Genomic DNA, 17,954 nt, shown 5'->3' with positions numbered 1-17,954 from the left:
GAACTCTTCCACTCTCTCGGAGCACCTCTCTTCCACCTTCTTTATCTCATATCGAGTAATGCTAGAGAGACTAAATTTATAGACAAAATTAGCAAACCAAATGATATGTTACCAATAAGAAATGAGCATGTTTATCAACACTTGAGTAATAATTAAATCATAAACTTTTTAATCATTTAGTTTATAAAATTTTGTCTACAAATTTAGCCGCATTACTCATTTCAAAAGGGTAGCAGATTGTTTATTCCTTTGTTTCTCCGTCCGACTCTCTCCATCCCATCTCCCTCTTTTTCTTCGATTTTTTGCTAGATCTTTCCTGCAAAACGCTGATTTGAGAATCCTCAATTCCGTTGATTCCAACATAATTTTGAATATTTAAATATTGTTCTGATCATAGTGCTTTTGATGTTACGACCTCCCTTCAACCATTGCATCACTGCAGCGGTGCTCATTCAACAGTTCGATTGATGAAGAAATGATCTAATGTGAAATCTCCAGTGTTCTTGACCTCTAGTATTCCTTCAAGGCGAAGACATGCAAACTGGTCCTAGACAAAGCAAAACGAAAAGGAGTACCAGTTCGATGTTTTTTGAGAGGTCTTGCTAAGACGTCCTAGTGATGGATTTAGTTGAGGCAAGTTCTCCCTTGTCCCATTAAACTTAGTCATGTTTGTAACAAACACCTTGTCCCATTAAACTTAGTCATGTTTGTAACAAACACTAATCTACGCTAATATAAAATTCAATGCAATCCGGTTAAAGTTAATGATAACAAACAAATGCACCATTTGGAGGATAAATGGTGGCTGACGTCAGATCTACAACGAAGATGTGGTGAAGGCGGGGGGGGGGGGGGTGGTGGTTGTGAGGGTTAGAGAAGCCCCCAAATAAATTCATCATCCTTATTTGACAATATTAGGGAGCGTCATACTTAAATTTTTAGACATTTCAAAAAATAGTTAGAAATAAATTTACCCACAATTGAAGACCAATCTAGCTGAGATCTAGTTCCCGATCAGCAAGAAACGGGTAAACCTAAATATTTTGGATAAATGGTTTTAGTTGAGCGAACTTAAAAGTGAGGGGCAAATTGTAAAGTTCAACAAAAACTAAAATGTGGGGAACTTAAAAGGGAGGGGCAAAAAGTAAAGTTAAATGATAAATGCATTTAAGGGTAATTGTAAAGTTTAACTAAAATGTGTGTGTACTTGTCCTCAAAAAAAAAAAAAAAAACTAAAATGTGGGTGTAAATAAATATTCCCTTAAATTAAAAGAAAATCGAAGGCAAGGCCCAAAGGATTTAAAAGCATGCAGGGCAAGGCCCAAGGTCGGTTCGGTGGCAATACTATGGCAGTAGGGGTTTTGGAAACGAGGGGAGGAGAGAATTCAGAGACAGATGATAATGGCAGTGGTACAGACAGGGTGGAAATTATGGTATTCATATTCATGGGGGTTAAGAGTAGTAGGGGGAGTAGGTGGTGTTTCAAGAAGAAGCAGTGGCAGAGCAGCTGCTGCTGCTGTAACACTAAGAAGAAAGGAAAGCTTCAGTAACTGGGCGTGGTCCCAAAAACATCCACCACCGCCACAATCTTTCTTCTTCGTACGGTGCTGTAAGTATGGAAGTAACAGCAGCAGCAGTAGCAGCGTCAGTGCTAGTAATAGTAATGGGCCTAATGGCTCCAATGTCGGAAAGGGATATCTGCAATCTACGGACCAAGAGCTGATGAGCCAGTGCCAAATGGACACTTTCAAGACGTCGGGTCCGGGGGGTCAGCACCGTAACAAGCGAGAGTCTGCCGTACGCCTCAAGCACCTCCCCACCGGTATTACTGCGCAGGTGATCCATTGCTCCTCTCTCTCTCTCTCTCTCTCTCTCTCTCTTCGTAGTCAATTCAATTAATTGGAATTCCATTTCTTATTTCTCAGGCTGCGGAGGACCGATCCCAGCATATGAATCGTGCCTCAGCCTTGGCTCGCCTTCGCACTCTTTTAGCTCTCAAAGGTGAACAACTTCATTCCATGTCAATATTCTTCTTCTTCTTATTATTATTTTTAATTATCAAATTGTTATTTTATGGAGTTATTCTATTCTAGTCTAGTCAGGAACACCGTCGATCTCGATGCTTATTCCCCTCCTCGAGAGCTTCTTCAAATTCTTCCCCCAAAGTCTACCATCAGAGGCTCAGATTGTGGTCCCCAAATTGGTCCCAACAATCCTAAGTTCATTTTGGTATGTTAATTCTCTTACATTAAGTCATTCTTTCTACACTATCGTCTACCGCTGTGATCGATCTTATACTAGTCATTCTCCTTTTGCAGGGAATGCAAGCTCTGCTGGATCTCATTTTCACAGTTGACGGTTCTGTCTCGGAGACAGCAAAGTTCCTGGGGTATACCCTTCCCAATATTCTCTACACTTTCTCTATAATTAATAATTATGCACATTATCCATATTCTCTTCTTACAATCCTTTTCCAGTTGGCTCCATCTTAGATTGACTAGCCTGTTTGTATGTAGACACCATGTACATGCACCAAGGCAACAGTAGTGGTTTCAAAGTACAGCCTAAATATGTTATCATTAACAGCAAAAATTCCCACTCTTCTTTTACAATAATAATAATAAATAAAAAAACTACCATTTTCCAGTTCGAATTAACTTCCACTGGTGACAGGAACGACCTGCAACAATAAGGGATAAAATAGGATAGACGGGAAAATGATTCTGTCTGATGATTCACTTACTTACAAATGGAAAGTTTTTGTTTATTTTGTGCAAACATCAGGGCCCGGAAAAAAGTTCATTATGTCTAAACATAATTCTTCTGTTTGATAGCTTACTTGCTAAATAATGCAGGTTGAGCACTGGTGCTCTGTCGCGGTTAATACTCTCGAATGATTCTCTCCGACTAGCAGTCAATGAACTAAGGTTTTCCAAGGTAATACTACTAATTTTCACTAAAGGAAATATCACTTCATCTTCATATTTTAGCTTTTGACTTCTGGATAACAACTTATTCCTGCTATTATTTGGTAACTAGATGCTTTCTGTAATGCCATTTGGGTTTTGAAGGGTCAGACACATATATCCTTAACCCTGCTTTCAGCTAGGCTATGTCCTGTGGCAAACCCACAACCTTTAGGTCACAATGAATCAGCCGAAGCTTGCAATGGAGCAGTGGGCTACAAGAAGTTAATGAAACTTTGATGTTACGTTCCACGCATGATATTGTTTAGGGCCAAGATTAATAGTAAAATTAATTTAACAATGAAAAGTCATAAGAAACTACAAACACCCATAACGCACCAGAAAATTCAGAGTAGGAAACTAGAGTAATACAAGCAGAATTTTGTACCCACAGTATGTCCCTTCGCAAATTTTAGAAACTAGGTAGTTTTAAATTGCTTCGACTCGTGTAGTTTAGGGTTGGTTCAACTCCAATGCGAGTAATAATTCCTGTAGAGTGTTGTGCAAATGGTTGGTACGAGATTAGAGGGGTAAGGAAATATAGAACCTGTTTTTAGAAGAAGAAATGAACTGGATTCACTCCAGGGGCTTAACACCCAAGCTTGGCTTCACACCAAATTCCTTTCGCAGGAAAGAGATCAGAGTATTTCTGAAACTGAATCGTATTTATAAGCTTAATTGCTTTGCCTAAAGGGACTTACATATATTTATAGTCCAGATAACTCTTAATGGCAAAAGGATTTTCGACTCCTATAAAACTCTAGATGCATTAACTTATTAATTTCTAGAAAGCTGCCTAACAAAGGCTTGGAGAGTAACTCCAAGGTCCATTGAAACTGAAATGAATGCACCCTCTATTTTTCTGGAACATTTAGAACCATAAAAGATAATAGTTTGACTCCTGGAATAGTCCAAAAGAAACAACTGTAGGAAACATTGATCCAGCCACAAAGCGAAGGCAGAGCTTTGTGGCCTCTTCCTCCATCTCTCTCAGTGAAAAACCTTAAATGATTTAGCACTGATGTCCTCATCAATTTTATTTCGGTGCCGTTTCTGTTGACCAAGAATCTTTTCCATATCAGGTTAGTGGGCTATTTTTCCTACTTCTAACTTTCTAAGCAATCTAAAAGGTAAGATAACAATACGAAGCCATTTGGCCCGTTTCTCCTTCTCCTTTGCGGGGACCAAGATTCTTCAGGGACTAAGAGTGGTCAGTTGCATAGCATCCTTGTATAACTTTCTAGCCAAAAGTCAGAGGTTATGATCGTTGGCATTCTCAGTTGAGGGGCACCATTTTTTTTTCCTGTACGCCAGGCAACCATTGTTCCAGGATTTTCTTTCCGGCTTTGTTCCTTTCCTTGCTTGTACTTGCATCAGCCATAACGCATGGTACTTGCACCAACAAATTATGTTTGCTTCTACAGTTGAAATCAGTATGGTTTGGATTCTAGGAAAGTGAAATAACAGAAATGAGATTTATACATTAAGAGATGAAAAAACAAAAGTTTTGAAGGGTAAAAATTGTGGAAGATAGAAAATTATGCTTGCCAGAGATTCAGATTGGCAGTAATAGTAGGAATTTTGGGGCTGTTTGAAGGGCTAAAGGTTCTAGAGAAGACCTGGGTTCTAGTTGCTTTATTTTTGTAAGAAAGAAGTGTATTTTCAGGCTTTGCCACTCCACAGAGATAAGAGAAGTAGGGGCTCTTTTAGTCTAGAATAGAGTGGCGTGGTAATAATTACCCCCACAAACACCTTCCTCACCCCAAACACACACACACACACAGACAATACAGAGGTATCCTAGGCACACGTTCCTTTGGTAAACAAATGCTCATATTTTTCTTTTCTGAGCCTGCATTCTTTATGTAATGTATCTTATGTGTACTTTATAGAACATTTGCTTTCCTGTTAGGGCAAGAACACTGAATATGGTGGCCACCTAGTAAACGCAGAAGTTAAAAACTAAGTACTCGGTTTATAGTTTAGGCGACTAATATAACCATGGATTCCATACGAAAATCATATTTGTGTGATCTTGCGTGTGGGCCAAAGATGAAAGTTGCATAAACTATACTTTATGTTGCATGTGACATAAAATTCATTTCTTTTATCCTAAGATTCGCTTTCCTGACTCAAGTTTGTAATAGTACAAATGAGTGCTGACACCCAAAATAGTCGAACATGTTCATAAAAGCAGAAATTGGGGATTCAAATAGGCCTGTGTGAATAAAATTGCTCTGGAAATTCTGATAAGAGGTGAGAACCAATTTTTAGTTGACAAGGTGTTATATGTAGTCTGCCTGAAACCTTATTTTTTATATATAAAATAGAAAAACCCAGGAACACAATATATTTAAAATAACAGATGAGTACAAACTGAAACTACAAAAAAGGAAATGCAGAGTACTAGGAATTCACTTACAATTGAAGCTAATTTAACCATAAACATTAAAAGATATTTTGTATTCAAACAACCTAGCACACCCCTAAATGATGGATGAAAATCTTAGAGCTGCAAAGCGGTGAAAAAGGTTGAGGGAAAACTTGAAATCTGGGATTAACTATGAACAAGGAGGTGGCACCACGCAGGAAGAGCTGGGGGAGTGATAATTGTAAACGAAGTTAGTTAGCTGAATTTTAAGAGGGTCGGGTAGTAGAATGAAAAGACTATATTATTTGGTTTGAGGTTGGAGCTGATCTAATTGTTTTGAAAGAGACGGAAAACTGTAGATTCATAGGAAGTTAATAAGCAGTATTTGGGGTAGAAGATACAAAGATTGGGTGTCAATACAGCATGTGGGAGTACCATTGAACACCTGAACTACCAATGTTTAAGAATCAATTGGAGGAGTTATTTTTCTCTTTTTACAAATCGAGGGGAGAAATAAGTCTGATTGGTGGCTGTCTGGAATCTATGCCTCTTACAAAGCTAGGGAGAGGGTACAATTAAAATATTATTGACTAACTAATTAAAAATTAACTGGATGGTTAGTTATATCCATTCAATTAGATAGGGCTATCAATTAAATGTTAAACTAGTAGTACTTTAATTTATAGATTGCCCTTTTCGTTTTTTCAGTTTTGATTCAGAGGTTGCCTGCCGTAAGCGCATATCATGATAATGAAATATGAATAAAAGCTTATATTTTGTAATATTGAGTTGAGCACATGTTAAACTGGGTTCATGCGTAGGAATACCCAATGATTAGTTAGAGCATGTGATGGTAATGGCTTTTTTTTATTTTTTATTTTTTTGGAAGAGACAGTAGTGGCTTAATAGACCCAAGATATTATCATTTGTGAAGTAAGGGTTAGAATACCCTATAGAACGATAAAACTTCCTTTGCAAGATTGTATTTTACTCAATGAATTACAATTACACTGAAAAGAATATATATAGCCTTTTGGCTCTTTACAAATCTACCCTTGACTATTATAACTAAACTTATAACCATCCTAACTAATTACAGTTAATAACAACCTAACCACATTTAGCTTTTACTTAACTATTTAACATCAACAGAAATGGAAGATTTGTTATCTTCCTTAATACACCCCCTCAAGCGAGAGGAGGAATCAGAGGGGATTCCAATGGGAAGCTTGGAACACAAGTATCGGAACTGAGGTTTAGACAAAGATTTGGTATGAAGATCAGCCAGTTGATCAGCACTACAAACAAACTGGACTTTGAGGAGATTAGCTAGAACTAGTTCACGAATATAATGATAATCAATCTCAACATGCTTCGTGCGAGCATGAAAAACAGGATTAGAGGCTAAGGAGATGGCTGAAATATTATCACACCATAATGTAGGCAGTTTGGGAAGAGGACAGTGAAGGTCACGAAGGATTTTACAAACCCAAGTGAGTTCAGCAGCCGTATGAGCCAGAGACCTATATTCAGCTTCTGTAGAAGAACGGGCAACAATATGTTGTTTCTTGGCACTCTAGCTGATGAGGTTGGGACCAAGAAAAACACAGTAGCCACTGGTGGAACATTGATCAAACGTGCTGTCAGCCCAATCAGCATCGGAGTAGGCTGAGAGATCAATAGTACCCTTGGTAAACCATATGCCTGGAGATACAGAACCTTTTAGAAATCGAAGAACACGTTTGGCAGCCTGTAAATGTTGGTCACGATGAGAATGCATGAACTGGCAGAGTTGATTGACAGCAAAGGCAAGCTCTGGGCGAGTCCATGTGTGGTATTAAAGACCTCCAACAATTGAGCGATACTCAGTGGGATGGGGTAGAAGAGAACCAGTATGATCCAGTTTGTGGGAGCCAAGGGGTGTGCAACAAGGTTTGGCACCCTGCATATTGGTCCGCTGAAGAAGATCAAGTAAATATTTAGTTTGATGAAGAAAAATCCCCTGAGAAGAACGCTGGACTTCCAGCCCCAAGAAATAGTGTAAAGGACTAAGATCCTTCACTGGAAATCGATCACCGAGCTGGTGAATGAATTTATGACAAAGATGAGGATTAGGGCCAGTGACAAGGATATCATCAACATAAACGAGGACGATAACCAATTGAGGACCAGGAAGTACAAACAGAGATGCATTAGATGAAAGCCAAAATCTTGCAGAGCTTGAAACAGTTTTTCAAACCAAGCACGAGGGGCTTGCTTAAGACCATACAACGATTTTTGAAGTTTGCACACGACTGGGAAAGAGAGGATCAATAAAGCCCGGAGGTTGAAGCATGTAGACATCCTCTTTTAAATCCCCATGAAGAAAAGCATTGCTGATGTCTAACTGGTTTAGAAACCAATTATGTTGAACAGCAAGACTAAGGAGTATGCGAATGGTAACCAGTTTAGCAACCGGACTAAAGGTCTCTTGGAAATCAATACCAGCTTGTTGATGAAAGCCCTTGGCAACAAGCCGGGCCTTGTAACGATCCACAGTACCATCAGGTTTCTTCTTGACACGAAACACCCACTTGCACCCAACAATGTTTTGAGAAGAATGAGAAGGAACTAAGGACCAAGTTCCTGTAGACAGTAAGGCATTGTACTCATCCTGCATCGCAGCTCGCCAGTGAGCAAACTTAGATGCTTGTAAATACGTACTGGGAACAAAATCCAATGGAAGAGGCAGAGGATGCTTAGTTGCTGCATAAGCCTTAGGTTTATAGATGCCTGCTTTGGATCGAGTAACCATAGGATGAGTATTAATCAGAGAGGTAGAAGCAGAGTGAGAAGCATCCGGAGGTGGAGAATCAGCTGGAGTGGGAGAAGCACTGGGAGGGGGTAGAAGCATCAGGAGGTGGGGAAGAATCAGGAGGAGAAGAAGCAGGATGAGTATACCTGCTAAAATGGAGATCCATTGAAGGAGAAGAAACTGGGGTAACACTGCCAGAGGGAGGAGGAGAAAGGGGCAAATACTGAAAAGGATAGTAGGCTTCATTAAAGATTACATGGCGGGAGATATAGACTCGGTTACCAATCGGATCAAAACACCGATAACCTTTGTGCTGAAGGCTATAGCCTAAGAACACACAACACTTGCTTTTAGAATCCAATTTATTGTGAGTATAAGGTCTAAGCCATGGAAAGCATTGGTAACCAAAAACTTTGAGTTTGGAATAATCCGGGTGTTGATGAAACAAAATCTCCCAAGGAGATTGTGAGAGACCAGAAAGTGGAAGACGATTAATGAGATAAAGGGCAATAGAGAAAGCCTCGACCCAAAACACATGAGGGACATGAGAAGCAACAAGTAGAGTCCGAGCGGTCTCAACAAGATGGCGGTGTTTCCTCTCAGCACAACCGTTTTGTTCAGGCGTGTGTGGACAGCTGAATTGATGAAAAATACCATGTGCACTAAGAAAAGAGGCAAACGAATGACCAGTAAATTCACCCCCTGAATCTGAACGCAACACTTTGATTTTATTACCAAGCAGATTTTCTACATAGTTCTTGAACACAACAAAGGTAGAAAGTACATCTGACTTGGCTTTCAAAGGAAAAAACCAACTGTATTTACCGAAATCATCAACAAGAAGTAAGTAATAGCGGAAACCACTGCTAGATGTAACAGGAGCAGGTCCCCACAAATCACAGTGTACAAGTTGAAGACTGTGAGTAGTTGCTGAAGAAGACAAACCAAAAGGAAGCTTGTGGTTCTTTGCCAATGCACAATCTGAACAGAAAAAATCAACTGTAGATTTGCCGTGCACTGCAAGATTATTTGTAGAGATTACCCGACGGAAAATAGCAGAAGAGGGATGACCCAAGCACCTATGCCAGATTTTTATTGGAGCTTTAATATTGACAAAGGCTGAGGCAGCAAGTGAAGAATAAGCATTACCAGATACGAGACTAGGAGATGTGGTAGACTGCAAAGGATAGAAGCCGTCTTTAACTGAACCCCGCAAAAGCGTCTTCCCTGTGGAACGATCCTTAACAACGGATCCATCAGAATCAAGAGTCAATGAACAGTAATTGTCCCGGAGAAATTGAATGGCAGACAACAAATTGTGTTGTATGTGAGGAACATGCAGAACATTTGACAAGTTAAACGAAGAAGTAGGTGTTCGTAATGTAGATGAACCAACATGAGAAATGGACAGACCTTTACCATCACCTATATAACCCTTGTCTTCACCAGTGTAGGGAGTAGGAGAGTTGATGTGGGATGTGTCATTAGTAATGTGCGAAGTAGCTCCGGAGTCAATTAACCAAGTAGGAGAGGACTTGGCATTAGAACGAGCACACATGGCTTGGAGTTTGGCAGGAGGGATGCGACCATAGATTTCAGGATTCATACGGTCAAAGCAATCAAGTGCTTCATGACTTGAGTTACCACAAATTTGGCAAGGAGCCCGAGGACCAGAAGAAGAACCACGAGATTGAGCAGATGCATTGGAGCGATGGAAGTTATTAGTGGAAGAATTACCATGATAAGAACCTCGATTGCCACGATAAGTGCCACGATTGATCTTCCCACGGTTCGAATTATAACGAAAAGAGTGCTGAAGTGGTGGATTCTAAGCAATATACACCTGAGGTGGGTTGGGAAGCAGTAGAGGTTGAGCTTGAATGGATAAGGCATGAAACGGTTCAGACATACTAGAAGAGACATTTCTTGAGACGATTCAGAGAGCTTTTTGGTAAGGAGTAAGCCATGTAATTCATCCAAAGAGGTAGAAGTTAACCGAAGCATGATGGAGTCGGTGAATGATTCAAACTCATCAGGAAGGCCAGCCAGAGTAGCAGCGATGAGATCGCGATCCGAAATTGAGGATCCAGCAGCAGTTAGAGAGTCGAAGATCTCTTTGAGCTCTTGCAAATAATCAGACATGGATCGAGAACCTTTCTGAACACTTTGAAGGCGAGAACGAAGCTGATGAACACGTGCATCAGAAACACCCCCAAATCGTTGTTCGAGCTTAAGCCATAGATCACGAGAAGACGACACGCCAACTGTGAAAGGAATTACCTCTTCAGATAACGTGGAATTAAACTAGATCAGGAGATTCTGATCTTTCTCATACCAAACTTCAAAATCCGGATTAAGAGTACGATCAGGCAGAAGAGGGGCGGGACGGGGTTCTGTGCCATCAACGATACCAAGAAGACGATATCGCTGAAGAATCGGAGCAAACAGAGCACACCATGGCAGATAATTGGTCCGCTTGAGCTTGATTGGCACCATGCTGCCAATGTTTTGGATTGTGATAGAGGAATATGAAGAGGAATTAGGGTTAGAAGAAGGAGGGATACCAGGCACCGACTCAGATGAAGTTGCCATTAGAGAGCAAGAAACAGATCAAGATCAACAGGAGTAGAACAAAGTTGCCACAAAGAACAATCGAATCAAGGTACAGATCAGAAGATCAGAAGACCGGAGCGGAAGAGAAGAGGATCGAGAAAAGCCGTGAGGCGACTGGCGATGAAACCATATAGAACGATAAAACTTCCTTTGCAAGATTGTATTTTACTCAATGAATTACAATTACACCGAAAAGAATATATATAGCCTTTTGGCTCTTTACAAATCTACCCTTGACTATTATAACTAAACTTATAACCATCCTAACTAATTACAGTTAATAACAACCTAACCACATTTAGCTTTTACTTAACTGTTTAACATCAACAGAAATGGAAGATTTGTTATCTTCCTTAATATACCCTTCTCAGCAACTTTTTCTTGAAATAATTTAAGGGGGTCTATTTTAAATGCATCTAGCAAATTATCTGGATTTTAAAAAATTTGGTGCCAGTAATATAGATGTTGAAATTTTCTCTGACGTGTGCAGGGTATGAAGCCTCTCAAGTAGAATTTGTCTGCCTGGGAATTACTTGTTTCAACTTTCAAGTGCTAATGTTTGCTTTCTCTTTTCCTTTTTTGAGGTAATTGTTCAAGTACTAATGACTTTGCATGTCACTTTTCTTTTAAAACCTACTCTCCTCTTGACTTTTATCAACCTGCCTTCCAATAGCTTACCTTGCGTGACAATTCTTATTTGTCAGATACTGGTATATGCAGTTTATGCACAGACATTGTTTCGAGGCTAAAAGGATGAATGCGCTCTCAGCTTGTATTCTTCGACACAGCAAAGCTAGAAGAAAAGGCTTAGATTCTTCGACACAGCAAAACTAGAAAAGGCTTGTTGGTTCATTTGGTTGGACGGTTGGACCATTGCCTCTAATTGCCATCGTTCAATGTGTCTTTCAAAAGAATAAAGTAATCATAGGGTTGGGCTTACCGTTGCTCTTCAAATTAAGTTTTGGAGTTCTTAATATTTTCGATGAACTTTGTGTGTTTGAGATTGTACACTCACTTTAGACTATGTTTGGACGAGAGATTTTTTCAAATCTTAAGGGATTGAGGCCAAGTTAGTAAAGAATGGACTACAAAATGTTAGACGTAAGCGATTGAAAATGCTCTGCAGATGCTTGTACTGGGACTTGGAATTGTGTTTCGTTTATCAAAGTCTATTAGGAATTCTCTACCCATTTTCGTCAGAATCGAAACACGTCATGCGTCGTGCACATGGGCCTTGTAGGATATGGTCGATTACAACTTGTGGGATAGGGCTTTTTGGAACTAAAAGATATGCTTTTGGGTCATTGGTCCATTAAATGTTTGTTAGGTTTATAGTTTATCTCTTTTGGAATCAATGCACACAGTTTTAGTAGTGTCATTGATCTGTTAATGTTACATGTTTAAAACTACCACAACTATCTAATTGACGTTTGCCATATGCCGTCATCGGTTCCATGAGAACACGTCTCTTTAAATGTGACATTTCATTAATATCATCTAAATACCATATTTAGAAAATTCATTCGATTTGAAACTGTTTTACATCCATGTCTATTGAACAAACCAATGATTATAGTAATTCATAGATGACTAAATAATCTTGAGATCGAATGAATTTTTCTAAGATGATGGTTAGATGATGATAAGGGGAATGAATAACTATGATTATAATATTTCCAAACCTTTAAGGAAAGGGAACTTCACTTTTTTTTTTTCAAGACAGTGGGATTAGTTGTGGATTTACACCACATCGAACTTCATAATTATCTTTGCAAAAATTTAATTCAATTCAAAACTATATATCCATTTAATTATCATGACAAAATTTTAATATCATAAATATTTTTAATTTGACTTGTATTTTGTAATGATGATTTATGAGGAGGATGAGGAGAGTAATTATCCTTACAAACTGGCGGATGAGAAAGTGTTGGAAAGACCAATGCTGGATGGGCAATCAAAGGCAGTAGCCAGCCGGCCCATAATGCTTTACACAAATATCAAGGCTAAGTCGTTGTCGACGTGTCGTGCAACAATCTCTTTCATCCCACCAATAACATTTCCATATGTTTTTTTCTGACAAGTGACCAACACCATAAATAAATAGGTAAATAGATAAATAGATAAATAGCAAAAGGAGGAGGATACAGGGAGAAGACGGGAAGCGAAAGAAGAATTATCTTTGCTGGAGTCGAGTCCTTGTTAACAAAGAAAGACTTGATAGAAAGATAGAAAGGGGAGTGGAGGGAGGAAGATGGCTACTATAAGAATTCCGCAGCTGTATTTTGGTGCTGCGACTTGCCTGTTACTTTTAGGGGCCATCTCCAGCTTTCAACCCCAGGTGAGTTGGTCTTGTCAATTAATCTCCCTTGATCTTATCCGTGTTTGTTTTGTTTCCTTTCTTTGACTCATAATCAATTATATGAATATGGTGGGAATTGGAGTTTCAATTCAAGTAAGAATTGACAGATGTTATTAATTTACTAGCTTAGCTATACTCTAATCAATTGTTGAAGGCTTGAAGCTAACGCCAATCGTTGGTTGCTGGCCAAAAATCAAACTAACGTTTAATACTCTCCACAGTTGATTGCGGCCAAACCACTTTCCAAGACTAAGCTTCAGTCTCCTATTCTTCAGGTTTTTCTCTTTTGCTTCCTCATCTATCAATGCTATGGATAAATACAGTACCTGTTTTTTTGGGGGTTGGGGGTGTTAGGTTAATAACTGAGACTTCCATTCCATTATTAATTTGTGATTCACCCCCAAACAGGACTCGATCATTAAACAGATAAATGAAAACCCCAAGGCTGGATGGGAAGCTGCCATGAATCCTCGATTCTCCAATTACACTGTGAGTCTTTCAACCCAAGGATCTTCTTATGCTCACATTTTAACGAATTTCCTGCCCTCCTATTGCCTCACAGATGCATATATTGCATATTTTTGTATTACTACTAGGTCCCAAGATTTTTCCTTTTCTTTCCACAGGTTAGCCAGTTTATGCACCTCCTGGGAGTCAAACCAACACCCCAAAAGGATTTGCAGAGTTTTCCTATTAAAACTTATCCAAAATCTCTCAAGTTGCCAAATAATTTTGATGCCAGAACCGCTTGGCCTCAGTGTAACACCATTGGAAGAATATTAGGTCAGTTGGTGATTTCGTTTTATACGTTGTTATCCCACTTTTTCTTTGATATAAAAATTAAAAGACAAAAGGTGCTGATGAATTCCCCTTTTTATGTCAAATGCTGGATCAATTTCTTTAATGAAGATCAGGTAATAATTTGTCCTACATCTCATGATATATTGTCCAATAAATTGATGCCGAAAATTCAAAGGGAAAATTTACTTTTCCTGGAAATATAGGGTCACTGTGGCTCTTGTTGGGCTTTTGCTGCTGTTGAAGCACTATCAGATCGTTTTTGCGTCCGTTATGGCATGGTAAAAGCTGCCCCTCTTTCTTTTTTCCATTTCTAATGTACATTGATTTCTTTTGTATATTTTGTTCTCTTTTTTAATTTGCTTTATGCTTTATTGCAGAATATCTCTCTGTCTGTTAATGATCTCCTAGCATGTTGTGGTTTCATGTGTGGAGCTGGTTGTAATGGGGGATATCCAATTTATGCTTGGCGGTACTTTATCCACCATGGTGTTGTCACTGAAGAGGTAGCAAATTCATATACCAATCCTACCTCTCCAGTGGAATCTCAAAACGATAGTAGATAAACCTTACATAATGTTTTCAAGATCATAATCAGTTCCAACCCTAACCCTCACATCATTGCAAGTTTACCTTTGACATTGAAATGATATCTTAGTGCTCTCTTACCTTAGAACTCGAAGCCTTCTTGCAACATAAGAACCATTCCCAAACCTTGCTCCCAAGCTCAGTCTTCCTCCACTGTTAGAATGACTGTCACTGCTTACTTTAGAATCACAAGTTTTTCTTGTGATGTAGGTATAATTCTTAGCTCATCCTAATTCCTAAACAAGGAGGTCAGCGTAACTGCAGAAAATAAGGGAGGTCATTGTTTTACCTAAAGACAATGGGTTCCTTTGTATTTCCAACCAATTCTCACCCAAAAGGGAAGTCCAACTCTTGCAACATAGGGACCATTCCTAACCCTTGCATTAAAAGCATACTCTTCTTCCATTGTTAGAATGATTGTCTGTGCACCCGAATTGCAAGTCTTTCTTCTAACTTGGGAAAAATTCCGTAGTTCATCCTAAACAGGGAAGTCAATATAACAAAAAAAAAAAAAAAAAAGAGGTCCCTGTGTTAATCTCTCCATTGAATCTGCGCCAGTATTGTCTGATATAAAATTTAAGGGTTCTTTCTTTCATTAGGTTCATAAACGTCTTTTAAATACTGCATGAAGTCCTGATTAGTGTTCCATCTGGCAGTGTGACCCATACTTTGATTCAACTGGCTGCTCGCACCCTGGTTGTGATCCTGCGTATCCTACTCCAAAGTGCGTTAAAAAATGTGTAGATGGGAACCAGATCTGGAAGAATTCAAAGCATTATAGTATCAGTGCGTATAGAATCAACTCTGATCCTCACAGTATCATGGCAGAGGTTTATAGGAATGGACCAGTTGAGGTTGCATTCACTGTTTACGAGGTAAGTTCTTGTTCCATAATTGAAAACAGCAATTTAGGTGTACAATGTTCTTAACACTTTCTGTCCCTTTCTCTTTTTTTTTTCGTCCCCATTTGTGATATTGGAAAAGAACTAAATATGATTATTTGCCTCCTTCATATGATTATCGGTCTTCACTGAGATTTCAACTCCTAATGCATTGATGGCCTGGCACTCCAAACTTGATATCATCTTATAACATTTTCAAGAACATTTTACGTCTCTTCACAATTATCATTCATATTAAAAGTGAAGGGGTTTTGGGGAGAAACTAGGGGGGGGGGGGGGGGGGGGAGAGGGTGGCGCAGGGGGCGATAATACCTACAGAGTTGCAGCTTTTTTTCATTGAACCTCAAATTCCTCTCCTTTTACTAGTAGTATGCATGAGCTGAGTGTGACACTGTAATGAACACAACTGAACTCATAGTCAGCTTAAAGTCAAGAAGATTAGAGAAAAAAAAAATGGCATCATCACTTTGCACATTCGAGCAGTCTTATCTTTGCTGTCAATTTGGTCATCAGACTCTATCCTAAACTTAATTCAGGATTAACCCTCATATACTATCTTGGATATGTGATCCTTGATTCTCCGGTGTCCTCGGTATTGTGGTTGCAGTTGGTTAAGGAAATGGGATTGTGTTGGATAATTCCAAAGGATTCTTTCTCTTTTCAGTGAATCTTTTGCTATCTCTTGGAAGGGTAAGAAATCAAAGGTGATGTGGAGTTGTATGATTGCTCTGGTTTCATTATTTGGATGGAAAGAACAGAAAGATTTTTGAAGATTATGTTGGCACTATGGAGTATAGTTAAGTTTTGTTGGCTCTTTGAGCTTCAGTTTCCCCCAATTCAAAAGGAATCGCATCTCCTTAATCTGCCTATTGGAAAGCTGCCATGTCCTAGTTCTGATTAGGCCTTTTGTTCTTTTCAGAGTTGGATGTTTTTGTCTCAATCCTGCACTTCTGCTTCATCTTTTTAGGGGTGGTCCGGCCACCGCCTTTTGTTCTTTTCGAAGAAAACAACAAGTGCGTGTTGGTTTTTCTGTTAAATGTCATGACATGTGAAATGCCAAGTATATAAACTAGGAACTTTGATGACCAGTTGCAAGAAATTGACATTTAAAGAATAAACAATGGGAATTGTTATTGGCACTCCAAACTTTGTATGTTGAGAAAGAAAAATACTCTTATGCGGAGTGCACATTTCGATTTTTGGAATGCCAATAATAGTTCGCTAAACTCAACGCAATTTTTGTTTTGTTTCAACTGTTTTACAGGACTTTGCACACTATAAATCAGGAGTTTACAAACATGTTAAAGGTGATGTATTGGGAGGTCATGCTGTTAAGCTAATTGGATGGGGGACAACCAATGATGGAGAGGACTATTGGGTATGTCTATGCACCGGTATTTTCTGCAACCAGAATTTTTCTTCTAACACTAGTTGTTGACCGTGCACTCTTGTGTTTCAGCTTCTGGCGAATCAGTGGAATATAAGCTGGGGTGATGTATGTCTCAATTAAATTGTTTATTTGTTTTGAAACAACTATGGATAACAGTTATACGTGGCCTCTCAGATCCTCAAGCACAAATTAATTGTGTAAGCGTAATTGCATATGGTGTGCAGGATGGCTACTTCATGATCAGAAGGGGAACAAACGAGTGTGGAATTGAAGAAGACGTGGTTGCCGGTTTGCCTTCATCCAAAAATTTTATAAGCCAAGTTGCCAGTGTGGATGCTGTTGCGGCGGGTGTTTCAGTTTGACAGACATCATTCGGTATCTGGTGTAAACCAATTACAAATTGGTTTGCCACTTCCACTGTGTTATGCCACCGCTTTTCACGTTATAAATAAATAAAGTAAAAACATAAAGAGGGAGCGATAACACTTCTTAAGGGCTAGTTTGGTATTGCAGTGCTTTGAAAAAAAAATTGCTTCTGTGAGAATAAGCAACTGTGAAATAAAGTAGCGGAGTGTTTGGTAAATTTTTTTGTAAAAGTGCTTTTGAAAAAAAAAAAGCAGTATTATAGTGTTTGATAAACTTTTATGTAAAACAGATATGAAAAAAAGTTGATTTTTCAAAGTTGGGTTTTGCAGCTTTGTGTTTTTAGCTTTTTTTTTTATCTAAAACTGTGAAAAAAAGCTAAAACTGAATGTTTACCAAACATAGAAAAATTCACAGCTTTTTTTAATAGTGATTTTTTTTTTTTTCAGAATCATACCAAACTAGGGCTCAATCTCACTCCCATGCTTACCCTTACATGATTTGTTGCATTCAAAATATTTGTACACTTGTGCTCCCTATTAGAAAGGGCGAATAAAAACTGAATGTAATTTACTCCCCCTGTTTTCTGGAGTAACCAATTGGTACTTGGTCTTAATTAACTTATTTCTAAGTAAATATTAGTTAACAAATTAGGTTATTTCTAAGCAAAGATAAATCTTTAAGTTCCTAAAACCAGTTCAATACAAATCATAATACCAAATTAAATTGGAAAATTTAGTGCTGAAATTTCGAAGAGGTGGGTTTTTGGAACCGATATCAACCTGCCACCATCAACTGAAAATTTGG

The 17,954-nt window shown here is 38.7% G+C and overlaps 2 protein-coding genes across 3 annotated transcripts; both read left to right on the top strand.

The window, feature by feature from the left end:
• The first annotated feature begins 1,488 nt into the window (after positions 1-1,488).
• LOC103933561 (peptide chain release factor 1) lies at positions 1,489-11,930 on the top strand. 2 transcript variants are annotated; one of them, XM_009343256.3, is made up of 7 exons: positions 1,489-1,836; positions 1,926-2,001; positions 2,099-2,229; positions 2,319-2,389; positions 2,856-2,937; positions 11,235-11,328; positions 11,449-11,930. In XM_009343256.3, exons 1-6 carry the CDS (start codon positions 1,723-1,725, stop codon positions 11,253-11,255), a joined length of 495 nt encoding a protein of 164 aa, XP_009341531.2. In that variant the 5' UTR covers positions 1,489-1,722; the 3' UTR covers positions 11,256-11,328; positions 11,449-11,930. The 2 variants fall into 2 exon arrangements, with proteins under 2 accessions (XP_009341531.2, XP_009341532.2); XM_009343257.3 differs by having other exon boundaries at positions 1,579-1,836; positions 11,465-11,930.
• Positions 11,931-12,927: 997 nt separating this feature from the next.
• On the top strand, positions 12,928-17,283 carry LOC103933562 (cathepsin B-like protease 2). The gene is made up of 11 exons (XM_009343258.3): positions 12,928-13,085; positions 13,328-13,381; positions 13,515-13,595; positions 13,733-13,889; positions 14,016-14,020; positions 14,111-14,185; positions 14,285-14,410; positions 15,149-15,367; positions 16,659-16,772; positions 16,854-16,889; positions 17,009-17,283. Exons 1-11 carry the CDS (start codon positions 12,999-13,001, stop codon positions 17,144-17,146), a joined length of 1,092 nt encoding a protein of 363 aa, XP_009341533.2. The 5' UTR covers positions 12,928-12,998; the 3' UTR covers positions 17,147-17,283.
• The last annotated feature ends 671 nt before the right edge of the window (positions 17,284-17,954 follow it).

Source organism: the organism of the source record quoted next, unplaced genomic scaffold (genome assembly GCF_019419815.1).
Source record: "Pyrus x bretschneideri cultivar Hongxiangsu unplaced genomic scaffold, Pyrus_bretschneideri_v1 Contig71, whole genome shotgun sequence".
Taxonomy (NCBI): Eukaryota; Viridiplantae; Streptophyta; class Magnoliopsida; order Rosales; family Rosaceae; genus Pyrus; species Pyrus x bretschneideri.
The sequence above is the reverse complement of the archived record's forward strand: the minus strand, read 5'-3'. Positions and strand labels throughout refer to the sequence as shown.

Coding starts and splice junctions, on each gene's coding strand:
- LOC103933561 (XM_009343256.3), top strand. CDS start 1,723: ATGAGCCAGTGCCAAATGGACACTTTCAAGACGTCGGGTCCGGGGGGT. Junction 2,230..2,318: donor ACAATCCTAAGTTCATTTTG/GTATGTTAATTC, acceptor CTCCTTTTGCAG/GGAATGCAAGCTCTGCTGGA. Junction 2,938..11,234: donor ATGAACTAAGGTTTTCCAAG/GTAATACTACTA, acceptor TGACGTGTGCAG/GGTATGAAGCCTCTCAAGTA.
- LOC103933562 (XM_009343258.3), top strand. CDS start 12,999: ATGGCTACTATAAGAATTCCGCAGCTGTATTTTGGTGCTGCGACTTGC. Junction 14,186..14,284: donor TTTGCGTCCGTTATGGCATG/GTAAAAGCTGCC, acceptor GCTTTATTGCAG/AATATCTCTCTGTCTGTTAA. Junction 14,411..15,148: donor ATGGTGTTGTCACTGAAGAG/GTAGCAAATTCA, acceptor TCCATCTGGCAG/TGTGACCCATACTTTGATTC.